Raw genomic sequence first — 26195 nt, 5'->3', positions numbered from 1 at the left:
TGGATGGATGGAAAAAAGATGGAAGTGCTTTATTTGTTTCAGACGTGCTTCCTTACATGAAGTGAAGTTACATTGAGGAACATCACATGGTTACATTTCCACTATTCAACATGTCCGAGATTAATCTTATTCTTCATGTCTAATCCTGATCATTTATTCCACATGTTGATATTTACAATATTTGATGTGTTTACAGTTTGTCATTAGTTTCACTTCCTGCGTTTCCTCTGTGTTTTAAATACAGAAAAATGCAAAATAAGGAAATAGAAGCTGAACTGAATAAAATAATTACAAATATGCTAAATAACACAGAGTGATTAGCATGTTGGCCACACAGTCAGGAGATCGGGAAGCCCTGCGTTCGAATCTCCACATCTCTGTGTGGAGTTCCCGCCGTGTGTGGGTTTTCTCCAGGTACTCCGGTTTCCTCCCACATTCCAAAACATGCATGTTAGCTTCATTGGAGACTCTAAATGGTCCATAGGTATGAATGTGAGTGTTTGTCTATATGTGCCCTGCCATTGGCTGGACACCAGTCCAGGTGTGCCCCGCCTCTCACCCAAAGTCCAGCATACCCCCACGACCCTAATAGGGATAAGCGGCACAGAAAATGGATGGATGATAAATAACAAAATAATTTTAAAAAAATGAAGTGGTAGACCATTAAAGTGCCACATAAATTTAATAAGTTCAGATATTCCATGCTCATATTTCTACTTTTTGTAGTGTAGACTTATCAGACAAAACAAACCACAAAAATAAGATAAGAAGAAGAATCCAGCTAATAAAGCATACTTTTTTCCTTCTACACACAAACATGTTGAGGAAATTCCTGAGCGGTATCGCGAAAACACCTGAACTGAATCTGACTGGTCACTTTAGTCACATGTTCACCAAGGACCTAGAGGCAGTTTGCAGTCACTTCACTCGGGCACACTGGGTATCTTTGTACAACATTTGGCAGGTTAATGCGAATAACCGTGCAAGCTGTGGAAATGATGTGCTCCAAATGTGTGAATGTACATGGTGTGTTGCATAAAGGCATGAAATAGGAGATGAAACAGCGGCATTGGTTTGTTTTTCAACACTATCAGAAGCACTGACCTACATTTTTTGTTTTGAAACTTTTGTTTCATAAAAAGGGCATTAGTGCTCAAATGCTGCAGCCGTGCAATGACACTTGGACATAGCAGAACCTCCCAAGTCTGGAATTTGTGCGAGTATGTGTGTGTGGATACTTGCCAGCTGAGATGGTCCACACCGCCATGATCTTGACGCGAGCCTTGGTGTGTGAGTTGAAGCGACTGTGATGGATGGGGTTGCGTATGGCGATGTATCGGTCCAGAGAGATGGCACACAGGTGCATGATGGACGCTGTGGAGAACAACACGTCCAGGTAGATCCACACGGGGCAAAGGTCAGACGGCAAAGGCCAGCCGTAATCTGTGGGGGAACAAGAAAATACATGGTTTATGTGGATGAAAGAGACTTTTAACAAGTGTGCAGTGCTTCAAGTAAGAAAGATGAACTAGCATGCTAATGCTCGTGTGCCAACAGACCGACAGACGAGCGCAGTTTGCGAAAGTAGCAGCGTGCACTCTGACAGGACGACTCTGACCGCCCCTTTAATGGCTTGGTTTGACAGATCTGTTCCGTTCACGTTGCACCGCAGAGCACGTTTTTAAGGATGCGATGCAGTCATGAAATAAATAAATGTAATCATTAAAATACCATCGCATAGTCCAGGGGTGTCAAACTGGTGCCATGGAGGGCCGAGACACTGCAGGTGTTCTTTCCAGCCTGTCGCTAAAGCAGGTGATTTTAATGATCAACACCTTCAGTTGGAGGGAAGGAGCTCATCAATTAAATCACCTGCTGAAGAAACTGGTTGGAGAGAAAACCTGCAGCGTCTCGGCCCTCCAGGGCACCAGTTTGACACGTGTGGTGTAGATGTACAGAAATCCCTCGCCACTTCGTACTTCGTACTTCATTCTATCACCGTTTTTCATAAGTATATGAATGAATGAAGTATATTAAAGTATATTCTTGAAAAAATCTTTCACTTTGAAGCATAAAATGGCTAAAAGAAGTAAAATACAAATTTACGAAGACGCATTCAAAGATGTGACGATGCGTCTTGTAGTCACTAGGTGTCAGTAATGTTACTGAGACACACAAGCACCAGAATTGATTGCCGGAACAGCAGGCTTTTATTGCAGGTTGGAATGATCTCAGGACAGACACAGTCATCTGTTTTTATATCTTTAGAACGTACAGAAAAGAGAAAGATGAGTGTTGGTTCCTCAAATAAGGATTGAGGATGATGGGCAGTTTCCCTTGGGTTGTGTGTGTTCCTGTGGGGGGGGATGATATTTCACCATTTCATTAATTAACAGACATTTGAATAAATGATTTCACATTTCTATACATAAATTCATGAATATTTTCATGATTAATTTCATTGGCTGCATAGTTCAAATTAATCAGGTTTATGTATTTATTTTGTAATAATTAATTTACATGCCCCCAAGTCACTAAAAAAGGCAAACAAAACGCCTTTAGGACAGAATCCGTCGTTGGCACGGTTCATGTTTATAATTTCCGTTATTCTTTCATCGCACTGCGTCAATTGCTCAAGTTTGATAGGGAGAATTGCGCACAGGCCCAGTAATGGTTTTTATGATGATAATCGTGCACACAGTGGTAATGGTGATGAGTCATCCATATGGAACATGGCAGCTTTAAAACTCTGAGCGTGCTCGGTCTGGCAGTTCTTCCCCACGGCCTGAGGCCACCTCCAAACATGCTCAGCAGACATTAAAAAAAACAAATGTCATGTGCACCCTGTCATTAAACCTTCAACAATGTGAACACAACACGGCAGCACGGACAGGGACAGGAGCAGGATCAATAGGCTGATCAGGAGAGCGAGCTCTGTCCTGGACGGTCCTTTGGACTCCGTGGAGGAAGTGGGGGAGAGAAGGATGTTGGCTAAGCTGACATCCATCATGGACAACACCTCTCACCCGCTACATGACACTGTGGGTTCCCTTAGCAGCTCCTTCAGCAGCAGACTGTTACACCCACGGTGTAAGAAGGAGAGGTTCCGCAGGTCCTTCATACCGACCGCTGTCAGGCTCTACAACACCTGCACCACCTGAACCATGTTGTAGTCACGATGCTTTACTTTACTTTACTTTACTGTTCTCTTTACTTGTCTTGCTTGCTTGCTGCTGTAACAAGTAAATTTCCCCGCTGTGGGATCAATAAAGTACATCCAATACAATACAATACAATACAACGGCCTATCTTGGATATTCATAACGGTTAGAGTAGTCATTGTGCAGCTGTACAGTAGTATAGACTTACTATTCACAGAAAATGAGTCAACACACAACCCTTTATGCCTAAACAGCTGGCAATACAAGTGAGCAGCAAAATAATTGTGTTTTTCTTACAGTCAAGCATGGTGGTGGTATGGGCTGCGTGAGTGCTGCCGGCACTGGGGAGCTGCGGTTCACTGAGGGACACATATACTGACACTGTGAAGCAGAGAGTGATCCCCTCCCTTTGTATGGCAGTTATGATAGTGTAGCTTGTCAAGGGACAATACCATAAAAGCAACCCTGGACATACGTGAGAGTAGTCAGTGTGCAGCTTGTATAACAGTTTAGCAGCTACAGATTTACCATCTGCTGAAAATGTGTCAGAACACAAGCGTTATTGTCTAAAGAGCTGGCAACACAAGTGAGTAGCAGGATCATTGTGTTTTGCCTACAGTCAAGCATGGCGGTGGTAGGCTGCACGAGTGCTGCCGGCACTGGCAAGCTGCAGTTCACTGAGGGGAAGGATGAATTCCAACACAAGGGAGTACCGTGCATGAGAGCTTCCGCAACTGGGGTGCCACGGTTCACTGAGAGAAAAGATGTATTCCAAAAGCCGCCATCACTGCTGGCACTACTTATTGCCTTCACATCCCACGTTTTCTCTCACTCTTCTTTCCTTCTGTCCTCGATATTTCCAATGAACGGTGGATGGCTTAGTGAGTAACACCACTGGCTTTGGCCTGGGAGGTCGGGATTCAAATTGCAATCGAGTAGTCAATTGTTGGGTTAGAAGTGGGCCCAGGTACTCCCCCTCGAGAGTCTCACCTTCTTCTCTGAGAGATGAAATCGATCATTGTAAGCACGGCCTCACGTTTTGAGGCACACTGGTGAAAACGAGAATAGTTAAGAAGGAATAATGAGGGGCGCTCTCTGGGCATCCTCATTAACACGCTTTGACCAGAAAAAGAACAAGACGGAGAGGAGATCCTGCCATTGATTGGCCTCACTGGGAGAAGACATCAGAGAACCGGCAGAGACACCAGAAAACTTCTTTATGGGTCGGTTTTCCTTTCTTTGGTTTGTCTGATGAACTTTTTGGTATTGTGTTATACATTTACATTTACACTGTGAAGAAGATCAGCATTTTTATCCATTTCTGCATGCGTGTACTCAAAATGTTAAGACCAGATGAAAAATGTCAAGAATTTACATTTAGCACTGTTGGATCTTAAGGAGGTTCTAAGTAGAGCTTTGAGAAGTAAAAGAAGAAGAAATGGGAGTGAGACAAAAACATTTTAAGTCAGCAATTGATTGCAAACAAGCGTTAAATTGAAATACGCTGTTCATCAGCTGATCAAACGTTCAAGACCAGAGCCTTTAAAAGGTAAAAATATGGATTCCATATGATTTGTCTGTCATGATCTCTTGATGGAGGTTTTTTTTCTCATTGAAGCCAGTGGGATTGTTGAGCAAGGCCTCTCGCAGTACGCCATGGCTGCTGAGGTTGGACGCAGTAAGACAACCATTTGAAACTTCTTCAAAGATCCTGAGGGTTATGGAACAAAAAAATGTTGCATGGTTGACTCAAAACAAATGTCACCGGTTCTGAACCGGAGGATCAGATTGGCTGACACGGAATGATTCTCAGCCCACCTTAGGTTGTTACTGGTGCCGAGTGCAGTCCAATAACCATCAGAAGGCATGTGCGAGAGAAGGGTTTAAAAACAAAAAGGTACTCAGAAGGCCTCTTCTCCTTCAACGCCACAAAATTTGGAATTTGCACGAGAGCGCCAAACATGGGACACTGAAAGGTGGAAGAAAGTTTTATTCTCTGATGACCAAAAAATGTAACCGTCACGGTCCTGATTGCTTCCCACGTTACTGGCAAGACGAGGAGATCCCTGTTTTCCACGCGGCACACTGGAGGGGGTGCAATCAAGATCTGGGGTGCTTTTTCCTTCAATGCAACAACAAAACTTCAGGTTGTGCAGGGGCGTCAAACGGCAGGTGGATATGTGGAGATGTTGCAGGGGGCATCCTTCATGACTGGACAACGCTGCAGTTCACCCGCCTGACACACTCCCATTTCTTCTTTTTGCATTTTAAAGCTCTGCTTAGAACCTCCTTAAGATCCAACAGTGCAAAATGTTATTTCTCGTCATTTTCTACTGGTCTTAAAATTTTGATCCGTAGACGGAAGGGCTGTGCTTCTGAACATGTACAAGATTTCGGCATCCTTTTTGTCCGCTTCCTCGTGTTGTAACCAGGTGTGGACGGCTGAAGAATACTGTCCAAATCACGTGGACTCTGTTGGTTTTTAAGAATGTTCCCAAGGCGGCGTGAAGACGGCACATGAGACGAGAAGAAGAAAAGAGAGAAGACAGCCTCAAGGGAAGACGAGAGAGCTCCTTGTTGGGTAAATCACAGTCAGAGAAGAATGCATTTGTTGTCGCATTCAAAGGATCCTTCCGGCTTTGCCAATCTGGGACAGCTTTCGAGTACAAAAGCACGCTGTGAGGGATGCACACCCTGAATTGTGACTCAGACAATTTGTTTTATGGTTGGAAAGAGTTTGAAATGCACATCACTGATATCCGCTGAGTCATGGCTACATTGTTAGCGTTCACAGAAGGTTTACTACAGAACTAAAAGCCATTCATACGCAGATCCTGCAAAACTGCATTGATTTGTTGTCTGCGACTCAAAGCATGACGCAATCAGTTGAGGGTCAGCATCTGGTAAGACGTATACGATATAAAATACGGACCGTGACGATTGCTTTCAACAACCACAGGGTGGGAGAAGTGAGCCTCTGAGGTTAAAGTTCATATTTCAGTCCCCGCTGCGTGGGATTTCGCACACAAACGTTATGTCTAAGCATCAGGAGGGCCGGAGAACTGCTTGTTGTGGCATTCGTTGTTACCCTGCAGTGCAGGACGGTGCTCTGAAGCACTGATGCGAACGGGGGGCCATCTGCCAGGTGCGCTCTGAGGCCATTTTTGAAGGTTTGGTTGAATCTCTTCACACCACCGTTGGCCTGAGACTGACATAGGGCGACCCCTCCTGGTCTGGGCTCACACTGATCACTCGAGCTTTGAAGCATTTGCTTGTCCCATCACTTCTATTCTGCTGTTTTTCAGCAATTACTCTCACTTTGTGGATTATTTCCATTCTTACTTGGAGAATTCTCCTGTTGAAGGTGGCGGTTGTCATTCATTACTTGCGAGAGGAGCAATCGCATTAATTAGATGACACATTTTCATGCCGCACACAAATGAGTGGGTTTTGATTTTTGGATTACTTTTCAGCCTTTGTTGTCATGGGCGGCCGTGGAACACGGCGAGTATTTTAGGATCCCAAATGCAGACAAGGGAGGCAGAAAGTACAAAAGAACAATTTAATATATAAAAGAGTCCAAAGCAAAAATACAAAGTACAAATAAGGAAAATCCAACAAGGTAAGAGTCCATAACAAAAAACACTAACAGCAAAAGGCTGTTAGGATAAAACTAGAAATAACAAAAATACACTGCAGGCAAACCTTACAGGAGAAGATCACACAAAGGGCTAGCAGGTAGGTATAGGTAAGCGGGGAGCCAGAGAGCAGGGTAAGGAGCAGGTACAGGGAGCAGGTTGTCAAGGAGTCAAGGAGTACAATCTGGCACCGGTCTGGAGTTTGGCTGGAGCTTAAGTAGGCCGGTGGTAATGAGCTGCAGGTGTGTGTAATTAGGGCTGGGTCATGTTCAGGGATGTGCTGCAACAAATAAACGACAGAGGGCAGCAGAGCAGAACACAGAACATGACATTTGTATTTTATTTATATTTTGAATTGTGTCAGTTATCATGAAGAACTTGCAAGGAGCAATCGCAATACAGTCATTCTATGACTCTGCTACATTGCTCACCTCTTCCGGTTGTGCCAAAATAGGGGAAATGGGCCAATCAGTGAGCTCACATGAGCCCACTTCCCCTCCTTTGGTGTGATTGGAAGAGGTGGGCCAGGGCTCAGCATAATTCTTAAGGATAACTGACACATTTCAGAATGCAAATAAAACAGAAAGACTCAAAATGAGCCAAAAGTCAAAACCCACAACAAGCTTGTTCACCCGAGGGAGGGGGAATCGCACCCAAGTCCGGCATGATACGAATGTCCTAGTTTTAGGACACCCGAAAAGCCCTGGTTGTGTTTCATTTTTATTCCTCTACGGACAAATCACACAAGTGACTATGAGAGAAAAGAACAGACTCCATGCGAGACATTTAAAGCCGCTTGCTGCTTGGTAACAAAGCATCTCCATCACATTTATTTCAACGAGCAGCCGTCGGAATAGTCAATAAAAAGCCTATTTTTCCACCCTAGCTGTTTATCCTCACGCCACTTCGTCACAGTCATTCCCAGCAGCACAGAAACAAGAAAGAGACTTTTAATTAACTGGAAGGGAATCTGCTTTGCACATTAAAAGCTTTGGCAGTCAACACATGGCGAGCGCACACACACACACACACACACACACACACACACACACAGAGTGAAAACAAATAGGGAGGATCCACTTCAAATCACAATGAGACCACAAGGCTTCATCACTGAACAGATCTAATGATTATTGATTGATAGATTACTATTCCTAGTGGGTGCCAACCCTCATTATTGGCCTCAATCACATCACACCGGAGAGTTCCAAGAAAACATGATCACCTGATCAAGACAAACCACCTCACACACATTTTTAATTGACATAACATCGCCTGACCGACACCGCAAATAAAAGGTCTTAGTAAATCAACTTCAAATGTACTGCAATAATAATACGGTGAAATAAAAGGAATAGTGCCCGACGCACAGCAGGACAATGACAATGTCAGTTGCTAAAACTAACTTGGATTAGCATTTTATCATCATCATTATAAATCCATATTGTTAATAAAGCTCCAAGAAAGCAAAAGTCAGCTTGCATGTTATTGGACAGCTATTGATGTGCGCAATTATTATGTAACTACATGGAAAAGCAACATTTGACCATTTATTTCACCAAATAAACAATATAGTCATAAATTAAAACACAAGCAAAATGACAGAAAAAAAAAGTACACGTCAAAGATTCTGTATATGACGAGAGGGCTGTGCTGTTTTTAAAGCACCTACTGCAAAAACACTGGTCAAAGATCCTCTATATAACAAAAAAACCCTCTATAAGACAGATGCAACTGTAACCCCGGTAACATTGCACTGTCAAAAATGCTAGTCAAAGATCTTTTTGTTTTTAGGGCCCTATTGGCAAAACCACCAGTCAAAGATCCTCTCCATGACAAATGGTCATCGCTGCACACGGTGTAAACGTAACATACTGTGACTTCTGCTTCTTTCACGTTGTTACCCGTGGTGATTAGCTTAAAAAGTACTAAGTGCAAATTCGGTTCCTCCAAAATGGCCGGGACCTTTCTTTCAGTTCCTGCAGCCCAACGCACCTTCGCATGCAAAATGCTACGTGTAAGCACGCAAATTGAAACACAGGCCATGTCGTGTGCATGCGACCTGTCATTGTTGATATTCTGTGCCTGTTACTGCAGCTGACAAAACCTCTTTTATTTATTAGAACGTCAACACCAGCGGTAACGAGCGGCTGCGGGCGGGAATATGAGCAGTTAATGACACATTACACCCAGTGGAGGCTTCCGCTGTCTTGTTAGCGAGGCCTCATTAGCAAGGTAACAAAGACCGCGACCTTTGTTAGCCATTGGTTAAGACAACCACAAAGCAGCCGAATTTGACAAATGTAACAAACTCCAATCTCCAAGCTTCAATGTTCAACCTCAACGTGAAGCTTCTAAAAGTGGACCACAGCGCATCGCGTTGGGGAACATTCTCAGGTTGAAATGTCAGCAACCTCTGCTGAGACAGGGGCAGACGTTCACCATCCAAATGATGACGTTGTAGTTGGCATCCAGCGTTTCTGATCATTGGTTTGGTTTGGTTTAATTTATTTTGAACATGCATATCTCCGAAAAGGAGTAGGAAGAATCCTACCCCTCTTTGTAGTACATCAATTGCTAATACATACATGTGAATACATACAAACACGCGCATACATATACAGTATATACACATACATCTGCACCTACACGAGTACACACATACAGTATATACATATACAGTACACACATATACAGTGTACAGGTACACACATGTTAAAAAAAACATACAGTATATATATATATTTTCCCTTTTTTCTCCTTTTCCCTTTCTATTTATCCTGTCCTTTCTCTCCTGTTGATATCCACATCCTCTTCGGTGTTGCACTGCGAGTGACGCTGGGTTTGTATGCAAGAGTTCCTTGCATTAATTATGCCAAGGTTATTGCTATGGAATGTAGTCCTTCTCGTTGCATTGGTCTGTCTTGTAGGGTGTTTCCTCCATTATGCTTATTGTCATAGTCATATTCATATCACATAGTCATATCACATTGTCATATGATCTTTAATAGGCATCCAGATTGTTGATGTCCATTCCATCAGTGACTTGTCAAATGACACATGATTTTCACCAAGACACAGGAAGTATGTGAGCTCTTGCAGGGGGCATTGCTAATAAGATTGTTGTTGTTGAATGAAGAACAAAGCTCCTTACTCTCTAACACTGGGGTCAAATCCCAGAAGGGCTGTGAAACCCAGAAACCACGGTGTTACTCGGGCTTTCCTCCAGTGTTGCATAACCAATCACTCTGGCAGACGCAGGTGAAAATAAACCACAGATGGATGACACCATGCATCCTGGGAAATAATATCTCATGAGCTACACAACGGATCACCATTTAGTAGTGCCCTCTTTCGCCAATGAACCAACGGTGACTTGAGCCACACTGTGCCAAGCCGAGTAACAAGTTTGTTGCCCTCCGGCACCCGAGTGATGAGCGAACAAGTTATGAAGGACGACGGAGCGACGCCTCAACTGGCTAGAGGACACAAAACGCTTAAAAAGACAAACCCAGATGCCAGAAAGTGTTGGTGGTCATGAGAAATGTTTGCACTCTGGTCCATTAGATTGCCTTCATGAAGCAGAATCATCGTATTTAGAAGCCTTAAGAATGCCAAATGAAGGCTGTACAACGCAAATTCCTCTTTGGGCATATTGGACTTCAATTCAGGCTCGGGTGCCCTGGTAACACGTTTGCAAATAAAACCTTGGTTTGGTTTGGTTTAGTTTATTTGAACATGAAGGTTCCAATGGAATACATCCCATGAATCATCCTTTCACAGTTCCACATGTCCAAAAGGAGTAGGAAGAAGCAAAGCTTATTTAATCCTACCCCCCATCTATTCTACATCTAGTACAGTACATGTTGTTCACTTCCTGCATTCCATGTCATGTTTTCAGTGATAGTCAGGATAACACATAATAGATAACGGTAAGACAGCCCCCCCCCCAAATATACAGTACATATACATTAATAATAATAATAATAATAATAATAATAATAATAATAATAATAATAATAATGATAATATGTTTGTCTATATGTGCCCTGCGATTGGCTGGCGACCAGTCCCGGGTGTACCCCGCCTGTCGCCCGAAGTCAGCTGGGATAGGCTCCAGCATGCCCCCGCGACCCTAATGAGGATGAAGCGGTATAGAAAATGGATGGATAGATAATAATGATAATAATAATAATAATAGTAATAATAATAATAATAATAATAATAATAATAATAAATAAATAAATGTTTAAAATAAATATGAATAAAGAACAGAACTTTTTTTTTCTTTATAAACAAAAAAAAAACAAAAAATAACAAACCTGGCAGAACATCATTGTGATGATCAAGACTCTTCTACCTTGTATTTAGTAAACATCAACTGCTTGTATTGTTTATGAATGTGCTCATCTCTGTACTTTGTTGGACTTCCTTACTCAATCCCTTCCATAGTTTCATTCCACACACGGAAATGCTGTGGCTTTTCAGCGTAGTTCTGGCATATAAATGTTTTAAGTTTAATTTTCCTCTAAGATCATATTTCTCCTCTCTGATTGAGAAATACTTTATTAGGTATTTGGGTAACGAGTTGTTATTAACTTTATACATTATTCTAGTGGTGTGAAAGTTTACTAAATCTGCTAATTTTAATATGTGATATTAAAAATAAAGGTGTGTATGTTGTCTATACTTGGTATTATGAATGATCATCACTAATATGTGATATTAAAAATAAAGGTGTGTATGTTGTCTATACTTGGCATTATGAATTATCCTCACAGATCTTTTTTGCAGTACAGTGAGTGAGTGAAGATTGCTTTGTAATTATTTCCCATATCTCCACACAATACATTAAATATGCTAATACTAAGGAACAGTACAGACTGTGGAGTGATTTTTGGTGGAGAACATATTTTGCTTTATTCAATATAGAGATATTTCTCGCCACCTTTTGTTGTATATTTTTAATATGAGATTTCCAACTCATGTTTTCATCTATTACAACCCCCAGGAATTTATATTCTTCCACTTTTTCAATATCCACTCCATTAATTTGTATTTGGTCGTACGTATCCCTTCTGCTATTACCAAATAGCATTATTTTAGTTTTACTTAAGTTCAGAGATAATCTGTTCCTGTCAAACCATGACTTTAATATGACCTTTTCATCCTTGACCTTTTTAATGAGTTCTTGTGTGCTTTCACCAGAACAGAAAGCGGTGGTATCATCGGCGAATAAGACCAACTTTAAGTCCTTTGTTACTTTACAAATGTCGTTTATATACAAATTAAACAGTTTTGGTCCCAGTATGGACCCCTGGGGTACTCCACACGTGGTGCATAAACTCCCAGATGTATATTCTCCTAGCTTTACAAATTGTTTCCTCTTTGCTAGGTAGCTTTTAACCCAATTCAAAACTAATCCTCTAATTCCGTACCTTTCTAATTATGAAATTAAGATAGTGTGATTAATTGTATGGAAAGCTTTTGTCAGATCCATGAATACAGCTGCTGCACATCTTCTGTTGTCCATAGCAGTAGTGATTTCCTCCGGGATTTCCATCAGTGCCATAGAAGTTGAAATGTTGGCTCTGTATCCACATTGACTGCTAGCCAATAATTCATTCTTATTAATAAATTTGTCCAACCTATTATTAAATAGCTTTTCCACAATTTTAGAGAATTGTGGTAACAAGGAAACTGGCCGATAATTTGTAAATTGGTGTTTGTCTCCTTTTTTGAAAATTGGAACCACCTTGGCTGTTTTCATTTTGCTTGGAAATATTCCAGTCTGAAAAGATAAGTTACTAATCTATGTTAACGGGTCTGCGATCTCATTGATGACCCTTTTAATTGTTTCCATTTCCATTCCATGACAATCAGTTGATGTTTTTGCCTTAAAATGGTTAACAATATCAGTGATCTCCTTTTTGGTTACAGCAGTGAGAAACATGGAATTAAGATTCCTATCAATGATATCATTCCCTTCATCAATTGGGTCTTGTTTTGGAATTTCTTCTTCCAGTTTTTGTCCAATATTTACAAAATATTCATTAAACATTTCAGCTACCGCATTCATGTCATTCCTGTAAGTGTTTCCAACCATGAAATAGGGAAGATAGTCTGCTTTCTTAACGTTGTTCTTTATAATACTATTTAAGATGCCCCAAGTTGCTCTCATGTTATTTTTGTTCTTATTTAGTACGTGACTATAATATTCCCTCTTACACACTCTCAAGATAGTTGTCAGCTTATTTTTGTAAGTCTTATACTTTTGTTCTGCTTCTTTAGTCTGTTGGATGATGAATGTCCTGTATGATGTCTTCTTCTTCTTACAGGCGTTTTTTAGTCCTTTTGTCATCCATGGCTGCTGGTTTTTCTTTTGCTTCTTGGGCTTTTCTTGCCAGGGACAGTTCTTATGGTAGAGCTCCATATAAGTACCAAGGAAGCTGTCATATGCTTCATCCACATCTGTTGCACTGTAGACCCTCTCCCAGCTTTGTTCTTCTAGATCTTTCCTGAAGGCCCGGATGTTGTCCTCTGTACGCAATCTTTGAAAAGTCTTTTTTGCCTCCACCTGTTTTTTCTTATAATGTTCATTGTAGATTGTGAACACTGGAAGATGATCACTGATGTCACTAATTAGGAAGTCTTATGTTATATCCATATAGATTTCCTCTTCTTTCTTCTTTTAAGTGACAAATAGCAATTCCAGTAATCCCTCATTTATTGCAGTGAATTGATTCTAGACCCAACCGTGATAAGTGAATTCCTTATTTATAAACCAAATATTTACACAGTTAAGAGCATGGAAAACCCGTTTACGGCCTTCTAACTAGGTTTTTTTTTTACATTATTAGAGCCCTCTAGCCATGAAATATGTCGGATTTGCTGAAATATGCACATGAATACCATTAATACGCCACAGTCAGCCACAAAATAGGAATAGACTTTTGAAAAACTGTGATAAAGTTCAGTGGCGAAATCTGAAGTTGCGAGGGGCAAATGTATTAATGGAGAGGAGGATGGGGGGGCTGTGTTAATCCTTCAAAGGCTGTTTTTTTTATTATTATTTTTCATTTGGAAAAAGGTTGAATTATTATTATTAAATTGAATGTATTGTTATTATTTAATTTGTTTTAATCTCTTTCTATTTGTATTTTATTTATTATTATTATTATTATTATTATTATTATTATTATTATTATTATTATTATTATTATTATTATTATGACTACTGAGATGGTCATGATGATTGGCAGCCACATTGATTTTCATGCATTCTTATTTTTTTGACAGATTAAAAAAGCAACAAATGTCGTTTTTTATAATCATATCAGTCCCGACACACCCTTGCTTGTTGCTTGTGGCATGTTGCTGCATGCTTGGAATGGGACGCCACTTGTCCACATAAATAACTGCATTAGTTTCTGTTAAGAAAATGCTGGATCAAAAATAAGATTTCAATTGTTTCCAATGGGACATTTTTGGTCACGAGGAACAAATGTGTAACTTTTTGCGTAGCTTTGTTGTTTTAGGCAAATGTAAGCACCAAAGATCCATCTATACCGCTTCTTCCTCATTTGGGTCGCGGGGGTATACTGGAGCCTATCCCAGCTGACTTCGGGCGACAGGCGAGGTACACCCTGGACTGGTCGCCAGCCAATGGCAGGGCACATATAGACAAACAACCATTCACACTCACATTCATACCTATGGACAATTTAGAGTCTCCAATTGGTTTGGTTTGGTTTGGTTTAGTTTATTTGAACATGAAGGTTACAATGAAATACATCTCGTGAATCATTTTTTGACAGTTCCACATGTCCAAAAGGAGTAGGAAGAAGCAAAGCTTATTTAATCCTACCCCCCATCCATTCTACATCTAGTACAGTACATGTAGTTCACTTCCTGGATTCCATGTCATGTTTTCAGTGATAGTCAGGATAACACATAATAGATAACGGTGAGATAACCGTCCCCCCAAAAAAAGAGAGAACATTCATAATAATGATAATATGATGACAATACTAAATAAATAAATAAATAAATAAGAACAAAGCTTTTTTTTTTTTTTTTTTTTATAACACAACAAAGAAAATTATTTAAAAAAAAAATAAATAAATAAATAGAAATAAATAAATAACAAATAAAATTTAATTAAATAAATAAAAAATAAAATAAAATAAAATAGAAAATAAAAAAATAAATAAATAAAATAAAATAACAAACCTGACAGAACAATCAGGACTCTTCTGCCTTGTATTTGGCAAACATCAACTGCTTGTATTGTTTTTTGAATTTGCTCATCTCTGTACATTGTTTGAGTTCTTTACTCAATCCGTTCCATAATTTAATTCCACACACGGAAATGCTATGGGTTTTCAGCGTTGTTCTCGCATATAAATGTTTTAGGTTTAATTTTCCTCTAAGATCATATTTCTCCTCTCTGATTGAGAAATACTTGATTAGATTTTTGGGTAACGAGTTATTATTAACTTTATACATTATTCTAGCGGTTTGAAAGTGTACTAAATCTGCGAATTTTAATATCTGTGATTTTAAAAATAAAGGGTTTGTATGTTCTCTATACTTGGCATTATGAATTATCCTCACAGATCTTTTTTGCAGTACAGTGAGTGAGTGAAGATTACTTTTGTAGTTATTTCCCCATATCTCCACACAATACGTTAGATATGGTAATACTAAGGAACAGTACAGAGTGTGGAGTGATTTTTGATCAAGAACATATTTTGCTTTATTCAATATAGAGATATTTCTCGCCACCTTTTGCTGTATATATTTAATATGAGATTTCCAACTCATTTTTTCATCTATTATAACCCCAAGGAATTTATATTCTTCCACTTTTTCAATATCCGTTCCATTAATTTGTATTTGGTCGTACGTGTCCTTTCTACTATTACCAAATAGCATTATTTTAGTTTTACTTAAATTCAGAGATAATCTATTCTTGTCAAACCATGACTTTAATATGACCATTTCATCCTTGACCTTTTTAATGAGTTCTTGTGTGCTTTCACCAGAACAGAAAGCAGTGGTATCATCGGCGAATAAGACCAATTTTAAGTTGTTAGTTACTTTGCAAATGTCGTTAATGTACAAGTTAAACAGTTTTGGTCCCAGTATGGACCCCTGTGGTACTCCACACGTATTGTGTAGACTCCCAGATGTATATTCTCCTAGCTTTACAAATTGTTTCCTCTTTGCTAGGTAGCTTTTAACCCAATTTAAGACTAAACCTCTAATTCCGTACCTTTCTAATTTTGAAATTAAAATAGTGTGATTAATTGTATCGAAGGCTTTTGTCAGATCCATGAATACTGCAGCTGCGCATCTTCTGTTGTCTATGGCAGTAGTGATTTCCTCCGTGATTTCCATCAGTGCCATAGAAGTTGAAATGTTGGCTCTGTAACCATATTGACTACTTGCCAATAATTCATTCTTATTAATAAATTTGTCCAACCTATTATTAAATAGCTTCTCCACAATTTTCGAGAATTGTGGTAACAAGGAAACTGGTCGATAATTTGTAAATTGGTGTTTGTCTCCTTTTTTGAAAATTGGAACCACCTTGGCTGTTTTCATTTTGCTTGGAAATATTCCAGTCTGAAATGATAAGTTACTAATATATGTTAACGGGTCTGCGATCTCATTGATGACCCTTTTAATTGTTTCCATTTCGATTCCATGACAATCAGTTGATGTTTTTGCCTTAAAATGGTTAACAATGTCAGTGATCTCCTTTTTGGTTACAGCAGTGAGAAACATAGAATTAAGATTCCTATCGATAATATCAATCCCTTCATCAATTGTGTCTTGTTTTGGAATTTCCTCTTCCAGTTTTTGTCCAATATTTACAAAATATTCATTTAACATTTCAGCTACCGCATTCATGTCATTCCTGTAAGTGTTTCCAACCATGAAATAGGGAGGATAGTCTGCTTTCTTAACGTTGTTCTTTATAATACTATTTAAGATGCCCCAAGTTGCTCTCATGTTATTTTTGTTCTTATTTAGTACGTGACTATAATATTCCCTCTTACACACTCTCAAGATAGTTGTCAACTTGTTTTTGTATGTCTTATACTTTTGTTCTGCTTCTTTAGTCTGTTGAATGATAAATGTCCTGTATAATGTGTTCTTCTTCTTACAGGCGTTTTTTAGTCCTTTTGTCATCCATGGCTGCTGGTTTTTCTTTTGCTTCTTGGGCTTTTCTTGCCAGGGACAGTTCTTATCGTAGAGCTCCATATAAGTACCAAGGAAGCTGTCATATGCCTCGTCCACATCTGTTGCACTGTAGACACTCTCCCAACTTTGTTCTTCTAGTCCTATCTTGAAGGCACGGATGTTGTCCTCTGTACGCAATCTTTGAAAAGTCTTTTTTGCCTCCGCCTGTTTTTTCTTATAATGTTCATTGTAGATTGTGAACACTGGAAGATGATCACTGATGTCACTAATTAGCAGGCCACTGATGGTGTTGTTATCAAAGTCATTGGTGAATATATTATCGATGAGGGTGGCACAGTGGTCTGTTATTCTACTTGGTCTAATGATTTTAGGATATAAACTCAAGCACCTCACGTGCATGTTTTTGGAATGTGGGAGGAAAACCGGAGTACCCGGAGAAAACCCACACACACGGGGAGAACATGCAAACTCCACACAGAAATGCCCAGGGGAGAATCGAACCCAGGTCTTCCCGATCTCCAAGCCGTTACTGTGTTGGCCAACGTGCTAACCACTAGACCACCGTGCGACCCAGCACCGAAGATGACAACACTAAACGTCCACAGGACTTATTTAAGGTTATCCCAGCCAGTAGTTTCCTGTTTAATGTTCTTCCACTCCAAGCAAGACGGTAAATGTGGCTGTTAAATCCTCTCTGACTTTTTGACCTCTGTCGTGTGTGGACACGTTGAACGAGGAGTGAAATACAGCAAAGTGAAATCTGCTCATCTTGCGGGTGTTCACAGCATTTAAGCATTCTGACATGTGCCAAAACAAAGCAAGTGGGTTTGTGGCCCGTGTGATGTGGCCGAAGTGACGACACCAAAGAGATGAGCGTGAGCGTTCATGCTGCCATGGCAAGTAAACAGCATGTTTTGATTAAAAGGAGAGAGAAACAGCGAGGCATTGGCGGCTTCTCTTGAAGGGTCGTTTAGAGCCTTTTTCTTTTTAAGTGTATGCAATGCATTATAAAAGTAAACCCTGTAAATCACTTTGTTGCGCTTTGACAGCTAAAAATGCAAACAATGGTGGAAGATAGCAGAACATACAGTGGGGAGAATAGGTCCCACTTAACATATAAACAGACTTTTTTTTTTTCCAGAAAGCCCCGCCCCAAATAGCCAGGCCGAGCCCCCACCGCCAGAAAGCCACCAGCAGCACAAAGATCAGCCCCCCAAGAGCCAGCCCAGAGAGCCCTCCCCCCCGGGAGGACCCTCTAGGTGCCGCAGAGAGGCAATCCCAACCAAAGACAGGGCACCCGAGACCAGTGAGAGATCGCACCCCACAAAGGCAGACGAGCACCGGGGGCCACACACCGGCAGGCCCAGAGACGCCCCCGCAACCGGAAAGAAGCGAGCCCACGCCGGAAGCGCCAAAAAACCTAGTAAAAGATCCCCTATTTGACAGGAGCACTCTGCTGTTTTAAACAACCTACTACCAAAAATTAGGGACGTTCCGATTCGATCTTCATCGGCTGGCAATCTCCAGCATTTTGAAGATGGGATCATATTGGCTTCCACCATAAGATGGGCCTGATGCGGTTGCTGTATAACTTTCGTAACTGGGCCACACTCCGACATGGCAGGTGCGGCAATGCGCTTCAAAGCTGGCTGCCACTCGACTCCACCCGCAAGAACCAGAAATGGCTACCCCTATGTGAGTAACGGTCCCACCTTGGCCACCCCAATGCAAAATGATGGCTGCTCAAACGGCTGGTTGTTTATACTAGGGACCGTCAATAAATTACTCTTGCGCTGAAGAGTGTTTATTAAAAAAATGTCATCTTTCAAATCACACCACAAATTGATCTATAGCCATGCCAAATGATTTTCACGCACATTTTTTTATTGGATGGACTTTTATTGGATTTGGGAGCCGACTCACAGAGGTTTGTTCCAAAAGCCAAACAATATTGTTGGTCATGCTGTGGAACAAAAACCACTTAGCTTGCATTATTTTTAATGCTATGAAGAGCTATACTTTCATGACCATTTTCAATTCCACAAATTCATGTTTGGAACATAAGCTTATTATACAGTAAATAAAAAAATAGGATCGGTACCGGATCGATTTGGCAAGACAACATATATGAAAAAAAATAATTCAGATCAGATTGGACATCCCTACCAAAAACACCAGTCAAAATATCGTTTTTTAGAACGTTCTGTGAAACACGCGAGCCAAAGATCCTTGCTATGACAGGAGCTACCTCTAGCCAAAGATCCCCTATATGGCAAGAGCATTCTGCTGTTTTTAAGAACCTACTACTTGTCAAAGAGTCCACCATTTTTCTGTCCATTTGATGCCAAAGAGCTGAGATTTCGTCTCATGTGATCACACCATATTTCCCCCACGCCTCGTCTGAGTCATTGGGCTCCCGCCTTGTAATTCTGGGCTGGTGTCCCTCACGTCAAGCTCGTGTTTCAACATACTATACTGTATATAACCTTCCCCAAATCATTCCTTTCCTAACTGTAACCTTTTTGTTACTCCTCTTCTTCGTAGTTTGACAACAAATTGACTGAGAGTAACGCTAAACATTCCTTTTGTTCATTGGGAGAGTTGAATGGGTTGTCTGTGGTTGTCTGCGTCCCAAAACTCCATGTTGTGTGTCAGACCTGCATGGACGGAAGTAGGGGAATCTGTCACCATGACTGAGTCCCTCGCCGGCTCACTGTGAAATGTCCTTCATATGCAACATCCAATTCGATTCAAAGCCTATCAAATCTTTATGATGCTTTAAATCACATTGAATGTGACTCATTTTTAGCATTACCTTTTTTACAAAGTCACTAATAACACGGACGCTTTCAAACCTTCTGCTCCCTGATGTCAAACAAAGCGGTTTGCTCACTAAACAAGTCCAACACACCAGAAGCTCTTTGCCGTGTGTGTTTGTTTAGCTTAGTTTAGCTTTAGTGTGGCTAATGACTTGTTTGTCTCCTCCTTAAAGACCTGGCTGGGAGACTAATAAGCTCTGAAGGGTCGTTCTTTCGGAAGTGCTCTTGTCTCGCTAATTAATTTACTCAGCTTTTGTTCAAACTGTGACCCACAAAAAAAAAAAGCTTAAAACACATCTTTTTCTCTTAGGCTGCTGTGTTTGTTTGAAAGTAGCATTGTCCTGACACTTTGGTCTGTGGCTTTAAATGGGAAAGACATTTTCTAAAAAAACAACCTCAAAGGACAGATTCCAAGGACGTTTTGTGCTGTTCAGTTGTTTTTGCCAGGTTGAATAGTCAACATTCATTTTTAACACTTTTGAATTGTCCCGTATCTTAAAACAGATTCAACCGCTACACAAAAGTGACACATTGTGTCCCTTAGAAAATGACATTTTTGATCCCCCATGTATCTTAACATAAAACAACACAGACCTTTATGTTCACGTTTTCATTTGGACTATAGTCATCTCTCGCCACCACAGTTCATTCATAAATTATCCCTGTTTTGTGGTTGATTATGGCCTATTATTAGTCAAAAAATATACATATTTAATCCTTTTATATGTGTGCTTGGCCTACATTAAGCATGTGTAAGCATAAAAATAGCTAATTGAATGAAAATACAAATAGAAAGCATTGGGAAGATGTACTATACCTGTATAGTATTATAGACTGGTCACTAGGTGTCAGTAATGTTACATTGAAGAGACAACAGCCACCACAAGAAGTACGCCGTCCACAAGAAAACAGCCAGGAACTCTCCCAATGCTAATGTGTTATGTCTTATTTATGGCTAACGCAGGGGTGTTGAAAGTGCAGCCTGGGGGCCATTTGTGGCCTGTGGATGTTTTTAATTGGGCCGCAGCTGTCATGAGTTGCCGTGGGACACGGCGAGGTGTAGGATCCCAAAGCAGACAAATGAAAGTTGAGCGAGTACAAAAAAGGAAAAATTTAATATACAAAAGAGTCCACAAAAATGCGAAGAACAACTAAGGAAAATCCAACAAGGGAATCAACAACAAGAAACACTAACAGCAAAATGCTGTTAGGAAAAATACTAGGAGATAACAAAAAACACTGAAGGCAAACCTTACAGGAACAGATCAGAAATACGAGGCAGGTACTGTAGGTACAGGTAAACAGGAGGCCAGAGAGCAGGGTAAGGAGCAGGGAGCCGAACAAGGCGGTAGCAAGAAGCAGGTCATCAGGGAGTACAATCTGGCACTGGTACAGTGTCAGGCAGCTGCTTAAGAAAGCCAGCACTAATGAGCCACAGGTGTGTTCAATTAAGTCCAGGGATGTAGGTAGTCCAGGTACTGTAGTGCAATGAAGTGTGCCACTCGTCTGCCTTTGTGGGGTGTGATCTCTCGCTGGTCTCAGAGGTTGGCTGTCCTTGGCTGGGATTACCTCTCTTCGGCCCCTTGCTGGTCTTCCCGGGCGGGAAGGCTCTCTGGGCTGACTCTTGGGGCACTGATCTTTGTGCTGCCTGCCCCTGTGGGGCGGGGCTCTCTGGGAGGTGGAGGGCGGCCCCTTTCCTTTCATGCATTCTCAGTGACAATTACACGCCCACAGATTCTTGCACCTTTATATATATGAAGTCTTCCCCACATACAGAGATACCTGTACATATGCACACTCACAGTACATACGTACTTCCCCACATTACTCACTGAGTTAACCAGGGTGTTATTATGTTGTTGGTTTTATTACAGCGACGGTGATATCAGCAGTATGACTATAATTTTTTTTACAATGATGTGCATTACAGTAATTATCATTCTGTTCACTATCATAGTTCATCATTTCATTACTACTATTATGTGTGACTGTTTCAATGCAGTATTATCATTGTGATCACTATCATAGTTCATCATTTCATGACTGCTATTATGTGTGATTGTCATTGACAGCTTTGTCATTGTGGTTGTTGATGTTGTTTTGTCCTTTGTCCTTATGTCCTTGTTTGTCTTTATAGTTGTCACAGACATTTATAGTTCTGTATGTTTCTGTTGTTCTGTTCTTGTTGTCACAATTGTTGTTGTTGCTGCTGTTGTCCTTGTCTCTTGTCTTTTTTTTTGTCCCCCTCTCATCCCCGCACAACCCCCCCCCCCCCCCTTTCTTTTCTCTTCTTCTCTGTCCCCTCCTGCTCCAGTCCGGTCGCTCCAAATTTGCTTAATAACAAGCATCAAAGTCAAATAAATCCTGTATAACAGGGGAAGTGTATATCACACTTCTCCCTGGCAGAGTAAATCTGTTGAGCACTTGACGGCATTTAGATCTACAATTCTATCTGCTTTAAAGGCTGGACAGGACAGGGGTAAAAAAAAAATTAAAAAAATAAAAAAAAAACAACAATTAAGTCCAGGTCAGGTTTCAGGGATGTGCTGCAACACATGAACGGCAGAGGGCAGCAGAGCAGAACACAGAACATGACAGTATGCCCCCCCCCTTATAAGGCGCCGCCTGGTGGCTTACCTGGCTTGTCAGGATGGAGACGGTGGAAGTCGCTAATAAGGGACGGATCCAGGATAAGGGAGCGGGAGGTCCAGGAACGCTCCTCAGGACCATAACCTTCCCAGTCAACAAGATACTGGAACCCCCTGCCCCTCCTTCAGGAGTCCAAGATGGCCTTCACCGTGTATGCTGGGTGACCATCGATCAAGCGCGGCGGGGACGGAGCCTCGACTGGCGGGCACAGGTGACTGGCTGATACAGACTTGAGACAGGAAACATGAAACACTGGATGTACTTTGAGAGTGGATGACAGTTTGAGTCTCACGGAGGAGGAGCTGATGATGGAGTCCACAGTGTACGGGCCCACAACTCTGGGTGCCAACTTCCTATTAGTCCCCGCTAACGGTAAGTCCTTGGACGACAACCAAACCTCGTCGTCAACCTTGTAAGCAGGAGCTGGGACTCTGTGACGGTTAGCCAGCTGTCGATTCCGTGCGGTTAAGAGTGGCGACTGTCTCTCTCCATATCCTCCTGGCTCGGCGTAGATGCACTTGCACAAATGGCACAGCAACCTCCGTCTCCTGCGAAGGGAACAGTGGTGCCTGATATCCATTAGAGACCTTAAAAGGGGACATACCTGTGGCTGAGCTGACGAGCGTGTTGTGTGCGTACTCCACCCAGGGGAGGTGGGGGGCCAGGTGGATGGGTGCCGGTGACAGACAAACGTAGGGCTGCCTCCAGGTCCTGGTTGGCCCGCTCTGTCTGGCTGTTGGTCTGGGGATGATGACCGGAAGAGAGACTGACCGAAGCTCCAAGCATCCTGCAGAAAGCCTTCCATACTCTGGAGGTGAACTGGGGCCCTCTGTCCGACACGATGTTGTGAGGTATACCATGAATGCAGAAAACGTGTCTAACCAGTAGACGTGCTGTGTCCAGGGATGTAGGTAGTCCAGGTAGTGCAATGAAGTGTGCCATTTTGGAAAACCGGTCTACAATATTTAAGATGGTCGTGTTCCCCCTGGAAGCAGGTAGTCCAGTGATGAAGTCCATTGATATGTGTGACCAGGGTCGGGCGGGAATGAGTAGTGGTTGAAGCGAGCCGGCCGGGGGTCCATTAGAAGATTTATTCCTAGCACAGACAAAGCAGGCCGCGACAAACTCTTTGACATCCGCCGCCATGGAAGGCCACCAGAACCTTTGTGCCAGTACCATTAATGTCCGTCTAATTCCCGGGTGGAAGGTCACCTTAGACGTGTGACCCCATTGTAGCACCTCTGACCTTAGATTGTCTGGAACGAATAGTCTATCTGGAGGACAACCCTCTGGTGGTCTCCTCCCGTCTGTTGCCTCCGACACCTTCTTCTCCACTTCCCACTGGAGCGCACCCAACACCCGAGCCACAGGTATGATAGTCTCTGGTAACATCTCCTTCTCTGTGGAGCTGAAGACTCTGAACAGGGCATCGGGCTTGATGTTGCATGAACTGGGTCTGCAAGTGATTGAGAAGTTGAAGCGAGTGAGGAAAAGTGACCAGCGGGCTTGTCGAGCATTAAGTCTTTGGGCGGAGCAAAGGTAGGTTCTTATGGTCAGTGACGACTACAAATGGAAGTACTGCACCCTCCAGCCAATGACGCCACTCCCACAGCGCAAGAACAATGGCCAGCAGCTCCCTGTTCCCAACATTGTAGTTCCTCTCAGCCTGTGTGAGGCGACGTGAGAAGAAGGTGCAGGGGTGCAGCCTCTGGTCGACCGAGGATCGCTGGGACAGGACAACTCCCACTCCCGTATCAGATGTGTCGGCCTCTACAAAAAATTGCAATTTAGGATCAGGATGAATGAGAACCGGTGCAGCAGTAAATAATGCCTTTGGATTACTAAAAGCCGTCTCTGCCTCTGGGGTCCATACAAACGGAGCTTTAAGGGATGTGAGCCTAGTCAGAGGTCCTGCTTGGCTGCTGTAATTGCGAATAAATCGCCTGTAGAAGTTGGCGAACCCTAGGAACCTCTGTAAGTGCTTCCTTGATTTTAGAGTGGGCCACTCGACCACCGCTTGGATCTTAGCGGGATCGGCACGTAACTGCCCCTTCTCATCTTCTTCAATCATCTTAATGTTATGTCTTTTTACAAATAAAGTGTCCAAAAAACAGTCGTCTGCGCCTGAATCCACGAGTGCGGTTACAGTCACACTTCTGCCCCCTCCAGTAATGTTTCCCTTGATCTGAAGTCACCTCACAGACTCCTCTTTACGTGTGTCAATAGTTACATGGGAATACTCAGTCCCCGGCTGACGAATGGCTGCTGGCGACAGGGAGATTGATAATGGATATCGATGGTTGTTCCGGCGCTGATCCCTGAGTTGATCCTCGGCTGTGAGCTGGGCGAATTGGGCATTGGAGAAGCCGATGTCCTGGGTTACCACAATACAAGCACAGGTCCAGCCGTCGACGACAGGTTCTCTCCTCGGCAGCTAGGTGTCGTCCTCCAAGCTGCATTGGAACCTCTGTAGTTGTTGCGTTGTTGTCTGGGTTGACAGAACAGAAAATCCTTCTCTCCGTAGGTGGGTGTGATATCGGCGTTCGGCCCTGATGTCCCTCCTCCGCATAATCTCTGACTCTTTCCTTAACTCGGTTATCTAAACAAATAGCTAAATCTATAAGACCGTCAAGGGATGTAGTATTGTCCTTGGCGATTAACTCATCCTTGATGCGAGCGCTGAGCGCCCTCCGGGATAGGCCACGAAGCACGGTATCAGGATACCAACTCTTTGCAGCAAGCACACAAAAGTCAATGGAAAAATCAGATACTGAGCGTCCTCTTTGTTTTAAATCCAACAACCGGTTGGCGGCTTCTAAACCCCGGATGGGGTGATGAAAAACCTTTCTTATCTCCTCTAGGGATAAGGGTAACGATGTGCTAATAGCGGGCATCGAGGTGCTTATGGCCAAGGCCCATGTGGCGGCTGTACCAGAAAGCAAGCTCATTATAAATGCTACCTTTGACTGGTCTGAGGAGTAAGAGGTCGGTTGCTGGTCAAAAACTAGCGAGCATTGATGTAAAAATTGATTGCAAGAGTCAGAGTCACCGGAGAAGCGAGGAGGATGAGGAATATTAGGCACACGAGGTTGATGAGAAGCAGGTGTGCTTGCGGCTGTGGCATTAACCCAAAATCCAACAAGGGAATCAACAACAAAAAACATTAACAGCAAAAGGCTGTTATGGAAAAATACTAGGAGATAACAAAAAACACTGAAGGCAAACCTTACAGGAACAGATCAGAAATACGAGGCAGGTAGGTACAGGTAAACAGGAGGCCAGAGAGCAGGGTAAGGAGCAGGGAGCCGAACAAGGCGGTAGCAAGAAGCAGGTCATCAGGGAGTACAATCTGGCACTGGTACAGTGTCAGGCAGCTGCTTAAGAAAGCCAGCAGTAATGAGCCACAGGTGTGTTCAATTAAGTTCAGGTCAGGTTTCAGGGATGTGCTGCAACACATGAACGGCAGAGGGCAGCAGAACAGAACACAGAACATGACAGCAGCACATCCTAAAAATATGATTTAACAACCTAACAAGTACAGCAGCAGAAATGGAAAAATCAGCTGTAATTTTATAAAAGTAAAGTCAAGAAATCAAAAGAAAAAAGTTGTATTTTAACAAGAACAAAGTTGCAATTTTATGACAATAAACTTGTAATATTATGGGGAAAAATGGCATTTTATTAGCACAGAGTTGAAATATTAAAGAAAAAAATGT

The 26195-nt window shown here is 42.0% G+C and overlaps 1 protein-coding gene across 2 annotated transcripts in view; it reads right to left on the bottom strand.

Annotated features, from left to right (window-relative positions):
• The window catches only part of htr2aa (5-hydroxytryptamine (serotonin) receptor 2A, genome duplicate a), a 43325-nt gene that overhangs the window by 13622 nt on the left and 3508 nt on the right, over positions 1-26195 (bottom strand). For both annotated transcript variants that reach the window (XM_054787854.1, XM_054787855.1), the window contains exon 2: positions 1243-1443. In XM_054787854.1, coding sequence (XP_054643829.1) covers positions 1243-1443 — 201 coding nt within the window. The remainder of the gene's footprint in view (positions 1-1242; positions 1444-26195) is intronic.

This window comes from Dunckerocampus dactyliophorus, chromosome 9 (genome assembly GCF_027744805.1).
Source record: "Dunckerocampus dactyliophorus isolate RoL2022-P2 chromosome 9, RoL_Ddac_1.1, whole genome shotgun sequence".
NCBI classification, from domain to species: domain Eukaryota; kingdom Metazoa; phylum Chordata; class Actinopteri; order Syngnathiformes; family Syngnathidae; genus Dunckerocampus; species Dunckerocampus dactyliophorus.
The sequence above is the reverse complement of the archived record's forward strand: the minus strand, read 5'-3'. Positions and strand labels throughout refer to the sequence as shown.